This window comes from Drosophila sechellia, chromosome 2L (genome assembly GCF_004382195.2).
Source record: "Drosophila sechellia strain sech25 chromosome 2L, ASM438219v1, whole genome shotgun sequence".
Classification (NCBI taxonomy): Eukaryota; Metazoa; Arthropoda; class Insecta; order Diptera; family Drosophilidae; genus Drosophila; species Drosophila sechellia.
This window is the reverse complement of record NC_045949.1, coordinates 13426733-13436308: the sequence shown is the minus strand read 5'-3', so window position 1 is coordinate 13436308 and position 9576 is coordinate 13426733. Positions and strand designations below refer to the sequence as shown.

Genomic DNA, 9576 nt, shown 5'->3' with positions numbered 1-9576 from the left:
CGATAACTTAATTTAAAACATAATTGCATTAAAAGTCCCTATTCAGCTTATTTAAGGTAAGAGCAAACTTAGTTCCCTGGGTAGCCGAAATTCAATAAATTTAGCTCTTTAGGTGCAAAAACACATACGGCCAATAAATCATGCGCTTGGCCAGGACATAAATTACAATTAAAACTGAAATATAATTATGTTATCTGGGCAACTTTTCATTGAGGCAGCAGTAGCAGCAGCAGCAGCAGCACACCGAGTAGTTCACAAAACATTTGCCACATTTGTGTGTGCGGCCTTTGTGCGACTATCTCACCTTTTAGCCAACTATTAATTATGTCCATGCTAGACGGACACAATAGCCAAAATGTCGCAAAAGTTTTGCTATTCGAGCAGTTGTTGGGCCCTTTGGCGCCCATAAATCTGCATAAGCCGAATCCCCAGATCTCTTCACTCCCGATATCTATGTGGGTTTGTCGCATCTTAATTAACATGAAAAGTGGCCGCAGTTCGCCATTTCATTGGCCATTCGCCGCATCTGGGACATCTTAAGGACAAGCCATTCAGATGCACTCCATGCACTTGGTAAGGCGATTAATGTCGGCGTCAATGCAACTATGCAGCTTCGACTTTTAGCACTTAAAGTGCATTTGCCATAAACTTGACCACTTTTCAGTTTCACAGCACAGTGGCGTGCGATTTCAAGGATATAGTAACAATCGAAAGATATGGTACGTATCTATAAGTCAATTTACAAATTGAAAATTTGTGTTTTTCTTGGGGATATAATCCTGAAAACGGGTGAACCCCCTTTTCTTTCATCCCCATTCTCGTGCGCCACTGTTGACCCTTTTGACTCCTTTATTCCTTGCTGGTCAGCTGGCTTAGTAGTTAGTACATAGTTGGTATCTGTTGGATGTGTCGCAGTATTTTATAGTTAAACTTTCGCCCGGCCACGCCCGGTGCGCTCTCCCCTCGACATTTCCATGGATCGTACATTTTGTTTTCCCTGCAATTTTCTTCGTTGTTCTACACAATTAGCAGCTATTGCCATTTCGACCCCCTTCGCGTTATCCCTGTGTTATCCCCAGGCTTCTCCACTCCCCTTGCCCCATTTCCCCTTTGGCCTGTTTGTTTGTTTGTTTGTGGGTCCTTCCCCGTTGGCCGGCTTGTTTGCCTTGTTAGTTGCCGGTGGGCGTGGCTCATTGTACGAGTAATATGCGTTTTAGATTGTAGACACTATGCCCCCTGGTCGTCTTGTGTTTCCACCAATACCCCCAACGCCGGAAAAGTCCTTCAGCCACATAGTGTAGCATGTATTCCCCCGGTTCCTGTGACTGTGACTTGCATAATGAGTAACATGTTTGTCGTAGGCCGCTGTGGCTTGGCCAAGAAGCCCACCGTTTATGGCCAACAATTGAAAGCGTTTAAGGAAGGCACAATGGCCTGATCAACTGCTGCGATTAATCTCTATGGTGGTGATTCAGTTTCATTGATTTAAAGTTGACCTTCAATAGAAAAAGCTCTAAACTTAAAATAACTAAAAAAAAATATTTATTTTTTCAATATGTTAAGAAGAAGTTGACTTCTTTTTTTAAGCAGAATATTCATACTTATATAGACTTTATAGCTTACTTATATATTTATAGTACTAAGCAGAATATTTAAGAGTTATCCAGTTTGTTTAAGATACCCTTGTTCATTGGCTTATTTTTTTTAGCCTTCGTGCAATTGCTCAACTGGCTGTTTGTGATTGTTCCTGTCTCTTTCAGGCTGTCCATCCGAAAGGAATTGGATGGAAAAAGTGAGCAGTCGGACAGACGGCTATCAGGGCCATCAGCAGCAGTCGCAATTGCGAGGGAGCAGCAACAAATGATTTAGAAAATGATTTATGGCACACTCATCTAATTACCAGGACCCGCAGAGTGGACCCAGGAAACAGGACCACGGAGCAGGCTGCAAAAAGCCATGGCCATGCGAAGGACCCTACGCTCGGATGACAATTGCGTACCATTTGTAGCCAATGTTTGCCGCTGTGTGGGTGTGGCATGAGTGTGTTTGTCAGCAACATCATTGGCGACATTAATGACATACGCCATCAGTGCGAGTCTTATGGGTGGCAGTTCCAGTTCCCAGGATCCCCTTCCTCATCATGGCCATCATCGCCATCATTCCCATCATGCGCCAGTTCCCAAGCCTTTTTCCGCGACTGCATCGCATCAATCGTCATCAGTTGGGAGCGAATGTGTTGCGGCTGTAAAATGGGTTTCGTATTAGTATCGCATCAATTATAATTTCCAGCTGACATGCGAATAGCTTCCGGATTTGTTGCAATTTTTCAGCCCCACTCTGTTGCCACTTTGATTGCCAGTGTGATTGACGTTTTAGCCTGGCATTGTGGTATGTCTGCCATCCAGGCTAACCATTTCCCACCCACTTGGTGGCCCTCAATTCGAATTTAATTTACGTTGCCGGCACGTGGATAAAAAGCCAGATATTTGATTGAATGTTTTTGTTTCTCCCTATTGATTTACCATTATGCGTTTGGGCACAATGTCAGCCGATTGCGGGTGTGGCCGTTGGCTATAAGTTGGCTAATGATTGTTTCGCAGTGATTAAATCGCATATGGGACTAACTAACATTGAAGCTTATATATCATATAATTCAAACTGTGTGCCAAATCTCTTATTATAAGCAAACATATATTTTATTTTTCTTTAAAGACTCACTTTCATATCGAAATTGAGTTGGCATGAGCTTAAAATCGATGCCGCCTTCTTAATATTCCGAGCAATCACCTGACCAAGCCAAAATACCGAGACGGGAACAAATCAAAAACTAATTCCAACTCACCGGCAGAAACATCCTTGAACAAACCGAGAACAGGATTTCAAAGCTTTTCATTGCCGACGGCAACATCCTCGACGGCTCCGTGCTCCTTGGAATCTGTCAGAAAAATAAACAAAACTGCGAATTTTATCGTTGTGAACGTTTATGCACAAATTGCTTCCAGGTTTTAGCGCTGTCGTGTCTGTCGCCTTATCGAATTTCAGGACAAGGATGCCGCCGCAGACGCAACTCCATCGCGTCGGAGGATTGTGGCTCCTATTCAGCGTAGGATTCGGTGGAGTAAAGTTTTCCTGCTCAAGGCGTAAAATGAAATCGACAGTAATTTGTGTGTTATCTGTCTCACTCTGACGCAATGCTACATCTGTTGGAATAACAATTGTGACAACTTTTCCCCACTCCTCCGCCAGTTCGACTATATGTGTGTGTGTGGGTACAAGTTCAGCAACAACAGGAAATTACTTTAATTCGAAAAGTTGACTTTATCAAACTATGATATCTAAACGGCGGCTGGTGTTAATGTGGGCGACAAATATTGTATTCCCTCGTCTTGGGTTCAATAAGCCCCGGCATCATCATCATATTGTCATCTCAAAGGCGTCAGTTGGTTTGGGCAGCAGGGGGTGAATATAAGCAGCTCCAGCAGCCCCTAAGTCACTTTGATGGCGCATAAGTAAGTGGCAATGAATAATTCATGTGCTATTTATACAAAATCGAAATGATAATCGTTCACTTTAGCATTTAAATCAGTTCATTCTGCTGGCTTCTTTGGAAGGGGCAAGAAGTTAATTTGGAGTTGAAGCTGAAGGGGTTTACCAGGGTAGAAGTCAAACGTTTTCATTTTTATTAAGTTGATAATCGTTTGTAATTATGCAGTGGAACTTAAAGTAGATCACAGCTTTAAGAGAATTCCCTCAGCAATTCTAGCACTATTTTTATTTACTCCTTTAAGTGGATTTTCTTATCGCTTTATTAGGTTGATAGTCATCTGTAATTATGACACCAGCTGGGGCGCTTATGTGCTTTCGCAGCCACTTGGCTCCTCGAAATCCCGCCTGCCATGCCAATTGACATTTATGGCTTGTGCAAGCATGCAAATCCGACGATAACACGCCTCACCACACGCCAATGTGTGGGCGGAGTGGGTGGCTTTGAAGGCCTAGAAAAAGCTAAAAAATGGGGGGAAAATCTGGGTGTGGCACTTAGGTGGCGGCGAGTGTGTAAGGCTCAAACTGCTATCTGTATTTATTCATAACTGCAATTGCAATGGCGCCCTTTTTGCACCCACACACTCGCATTGCCAAGCTGTCGAGCATGAGTTTTTCTGTTAAATTGTCTTGTTGAAAGAAAATCGCACACACTTAATGCCTAGGCAGAAGGATAAACCCGATTTGCATGTCACTGCCACTGTCAACTGGCGGAGGTGGCTGAATACGAGTCTGAATCTGAATCTGAATCTCAATGTGAGTGTGAGTGTGAATACAGCTGGCAACTTGCAGTGCCGGAATGCATTTTCCACCGCCAGTTGATAAACGACGTGCACTCAGTTCTTAGAGTGTCTCTGGCTTGCTTTTCCCGGTTTTTCCCCCATATATATATATATAGTATAGTAGTATGTGGAAGACGCTTTTGGAGTGATTTCAATTCGCGATGAGTGGTGAGTGCCTGCGAGTGAGTGATGATTGTCAGACAAACTTCCATCCGCATTCACACATATTTTACTCCGCAGGCTCGGTTTCCGGACTTATCGCGCACTTGTTGCCGGGCTTTGCATAATTTATGATCTTTGCCGTAATTGCTCTATTTTATGTCTTCACCCAACTGGGATTCAAAGGACCGCTCTGCCCCGTCTTATCGAGGAAACCAAGGCTCTCGTCGTCTCGCCAAGGACAGGGACTTCGGCACTTAAGCCTTTTAAAATTTATGTCAAATGCATTTGTAAAATACGGCAAACTTACGAGTGGTAACACCGATTTCCATGCCAGTCAAACTAAGACGGTACAGTGTGCTATCTGAGCTAATTTTATTCATTCGAATTTGTATTTTATATTTATCATTATTATTCATTATTAAAATTGTATATATTTAGTTAAAATTATATTTTTTTAAATATATTAAAATGCTATAAAATAGCATTAGGATCATTTTAATACATATTTCAAATCACATTTTGTATCATTTTGAAGGTATTGGTTATAAATTTATTGGAAAATGCATAAATTCATATTTTCGAAGAAAATTCCGGAAAATCTCAAAATGTTTTCCAAAGGTTTTTCAACCACTGTGCAGCCGAATGCCGATTTCTGAATGAAGAGGGTAAGTGTAGAATGTGGGAACAGCGAAAAAATCTGGTGCATTTTCGTGCAGTTGGTCGTGGGAAATATTCGTGTAGGGAAAATGTAATTTCAGAGCACGTTGGCGGTCTGGAGTTTTGCTCGTTTTCTTGTTCTCCGGGCAAGAGTCGGCTGCTCCTCGACCACATATGCATATAAGTTGCAAATGCTACAAAATGGCGACAGAGGCCCCATTCCAAGCCCAGGTCCTTCGTCCTTCTTCCTTCAATATGTGTTGTCTTTATCAGGTTCGCCATCGCCGCCATTTCTTTTCGGAGAACTCTGGGATTTGCTTGGCTCTTATGGAAAACACATTTAGGACGACGCTTTTTGGCTGGTAAGCACTTGAAGGACGGGCGCCTTAACTCAGGTCTGTTTTTCATCTTTTATCTTATGCAAATAATGCCAGGTGCATGCTAAAAAAAAACCTTAAGAAAATAAAAAAAAGGGGAAAAACTAAAAATCTACCTGACGCCATTCGAATGGCAGTTAAGGCAGGTGTGTGCACTATTTACACTCGAGATAGTGCGCTCCGAAATTTTGGTCACGAAGTGCTGAAAATATTTGCTGGCATTAAACAAAGTGGGCACAAGAAGATGGAGCGGCCATTTTAAATTCACATTTTTTTGTATCGGAACGAGGAAAGCATTTCACATGCATATGCCGCAAATCAATACGCACTTCGGTGCAAATATGTTCCATGTGTGTGTGTGCATGCCCATTCACGCACACATGTATAGAGCCGCGCGTATGTGTTGTGCAAATAAAATGGCGCCGAGAAGCACGCACCATATTGTATTTATGTAAATTTATTTCCGTTACATTTCCGCCGCTCAATTGAAAATCGGCAAGTGATTTTCCATTTTTCTGCCCCCTCGCTGCGAAAATTTACTTGTTATTCTTGTTGTCCCGCACCGAAAGTAACAGTGGGCTCGAAAAAGTATTTAATAAAGCAAAGAAAAACTGAATACATACATATATATGTACAAGCTTTTTGGCCGAGGTCGGCTTTTGTGCCAAGTCAATCTGAATAACAGATTTTTGTTTTCATCTTGTTCAGCGGATTTGTATTAAGTCCCATTCAAGGAAGGCAATCGAGCTGAGAACCATTGTGGAATATTAAATTTATTGAATAATATTCTCAGTTTCTTTATCGGCGGTTTCAATTGCATTGAACAAGAAATACCAAGTTTCAAGCTGTTGTTTCGTGTATTTTTTTGATTTTTAGCCTCAATAACATTAGTAAATTGGCTTTAAGATGAAGTGAAAATTAATGAAGGTTAATCTAAGAGCTAGAATAAAAATTAAAGCCACTTCTTTAAATTTCACTAGAGTAAATTCCAATTTAAATGAATTTTCCCAGTTCTAAGCTTATCAAACCCAGGCAGATTATAAGACTGGTGTATGGATAAGTAATGATAATTATGCTTTAATTCCGACTTTCTCCGTTTGTACATATATTCGTTTGAATGTTTAATTTAAGTTCGTTTTAAAACAGCTTTCTTTGCTTTCTGATGATGGGCGAGAACTACTATGTAAACTAGAGCAGCCAATTTAATTTCCGTTGGCTTATTGTCCTATCTAAATTGTTTGGCTCTTTGGCTTTTGTTGCTGCTAAAAGCCAAACAATGGCCGCCTATTGTTGGCTGAATCAACTCAGACAAAGGCCAAACTTTTTGTCTACATCTCGGTGTCGCTTAGTGAATGCCAATGAATATGGACACATGTTGCAGCTGCAGAGGAAATTACAAACTTCCAAACATTTCACAATGCACATTTCGCATGGGGCTGCCTTAATTAAACGATAACCGAAAGCCAATGCCGTAACATACATGGCTCATTATCCATGTTACCCGAATTCTGAATCCTGGAGGATGATGATGATGATGACACTATGAGGGTCCCATCAAAATGTGCTGCATGGCACAGGCCGATGCACTACTCCATTCATATATGTGTTTAATTTCCTGCAGGCCGCAAACTATTTGTGGTTTAATTTGACGTTTTCAGAGATCGGGTACAGTCCTACACTTGGACAAACTTCTGTCTTGATGGACTGGCGGTGTTCCCAGCTGGAGTTAACACTGCCACCGAGTGCCGCCGCGGGTACGGACAGCTCATGTTGCACCAAATGGTGTCTAATAATCTCGGAATGGATACAAACTTGGCGGCGGCCGCAAAACTTTCGCCAAGACTGCAGCACAAAGCCAAGGAAGTTTGGCAGAGTGTATGAGGGGCACGGCCAGGACCAAGACCAAGAGGATGTGGCAACAGCCCAGCAACATTGGCACATTCATCATTTTTCGGGTGCTCGCACGAGCAGGAAGGACCAAGGATTTCAGCCGCCAGGCGACAGCAGCTGTTGCAGCAACATCGCGGCAACTTCTTGTCACATGTCACGTCGCTGCAGGGATGGCACAGGACCAAAGGACCAAAGGACGATGGTACGAAAGGACGACGGGACGTCGCAAAGAATGCGAATCAGGCCGACACTGCCCTGCGCTTTGCGAATTTTTAACCAAAGGCTGTTGAAAGTTTGCCGGCACTTCTAGAAGGTCTTTAACGATTCTGTAATCGAGTACACATTATGTACTTCTTTAAAGCATAAAACCCTGTTTATCAAACTTAATTATGGCTATTATTACACGATTTTTAACAAAGAGGCCATAACACTTGTTTTAAATTTTGACTGACCTATAAAACATATCTTAGCCAGCTGTAGTCAGTTGATCGATATTAAAGAAAGTCTACGACTATAAGAAAAAGTTCCTCAAAACGAGTTCAGGTAGAACATTATGGCAGAAAGTTATGGGTCAAAAGTATTTTCATTTAAATGAAAGTCGATAGAGAGAATGAGGTATTGATCTAAGTTGTAGGCTTGGAAAATACTTATACTAAAGTATATAAATATAAAAATAAAGAATAAATCAATTTAGCGTGTTTTCGTTAAAATCATAATTTATTTGTGTATGTATCGAATCGGTGGATCGGGCAGTTAGTCTTATATCTGTGATTGGAACTTCTTAGGCCTTGTTGCCCTTGCCGGAACGCCTCTTGATGGAGGTGCGACGGCGAGCACCGGCACGACCACGTCGTCCGCCGCGCCTGCGTCCACCTCGTCGTCCTCCACGGCGCACGGATTTGCGTGCACTACGACGACCTCCACGGCGACCACCGCGGCGTCCACCACGACGACGACCGGCACGAACGATGCGGCGGGCACGGGCGTCATCCTTGTTGGGCTTCACGATGGTGTCCTTGTTGTTGGTGGCGGTCTCCTTGTCCTGTTTGTTGTCGCTGCCCGCGGCAACATCATCGCTGCGTCCCTCTAGTCTGTCTTCCTCCTGTTCCTGGCGCTCGAGCTCTTGCTCTTGGGCGGCCAGCTCGGACTCTTCCTTGTTGTCCGACGTCTTCTCGACCAGCTCGGAGCCACGGCGAGAGCTGAGAACTCGGCTGCGCTGGGCCGCCGCCTCGGTGGAGATCATCAGGCAGCAGAGAGCCGCCAGGGCAAAGATCAGGGTATATTTGGCTGACATATCGTGGTTAGCAGTCGAACTGTTGCTTGTGGAAGGCCGGAAGTGGTTGTGATGCTTTCGAGGTGTCACCTCCGGTTTTTTATACCTATGCCTATCCGATCTGCTGCAGCTCCAAAGCCATGGCACCTGTTTCAATGTTTGCCCACTGCAAGATGTTGCAACACACACAGCTGTATTTGCCCCCACCAAACCAACCCGGTTTCAATATCGATGCTGTGCGGCTATTAATTTGATCTTTTGTTTACCCTTTCGCCTTTCAACTGCAGCACATTTTCCGGTTCCCCTGCTTGCGCTTCATTTCCTTACAAATTGCTTGCCCTCCGGCTGGCTAACAGCTACTCCGCTCCGTCGGCAAATAATTGGTTTCTTGTTCCACGCGCCACCGAACCCACTGGCCAGACTGGAAATATCATTTAAAAAGAATAAACGTAAATAATCGAATTGCACAAAAGCGTTTTAGCTGCGCTTTCGTTTGATTTAGTCGAGCAATGCTCGTGGCCCCTTTGGCTGGCTGGATAATTCAGCGGAGTTCCGTCTGTGCAGCTTCCTGAAACTGCACTGCAAAAAAAAAAAACTGCCATGTCCCTTTAGTTAAGCTGAATATTAATTTTTGAAAAATTTTAAATAAATTTTTAGCATAAATGAGAAAGTCTCTTTTTTTTAATACCTATGTTTTTATTTAGCAAAATACATTAGATTTTTCACAGTGATCTCAGTATGGAGTACAATCTGCGACTATTAAAAAGTGCAGAGCAAACAGCTTGAAGCGGTTTAGTTGCGCGTTTAAATGAATTACAAATTTGCGCTGAGCTCGGAGCTGTTGGTGTGGGTGAAAAAGGATCGCAGGATGCCGGGAGCCAGCGATTCCCGC

At 43.1% G+C, this 9576-nt stretch overlaps 1 protein-coding gene across 1 annotated transcript; it reads right to left on the bottom strand.

The window, feature by feature from the left end:
• Window positions 1–8128: 8128 nt before the first annotated feature.
• On the bottom strand, window positions 8129–8748 carry LOC6612190 (protein nemuri). Its single transcript, XM_002035705.2, has one exon. The coding sequence runs from the start codon at window positions 8703–8705 to the stop codon at window positions 8193–8195; it is 513 nt and encodes a 170-aa protein (XP_002035741.1). The 5' UTR covers window positions 8706–8748; the 3' UTR covers window positions 8129–8192.
• Between the last annotated feature and the right edge of the window lie 828 nt (window positions 8749–9576).

What these genes read in the sequence shown, in the direction of transcription:
- LOC6612190 (XM_002035705.2), bottom strand. Translation starts at nt 8,705, where the DNA reads ATGTCAGCCAAATATACCCTGATCTTTGCCCTGGCGGCTCTCTGCTGC.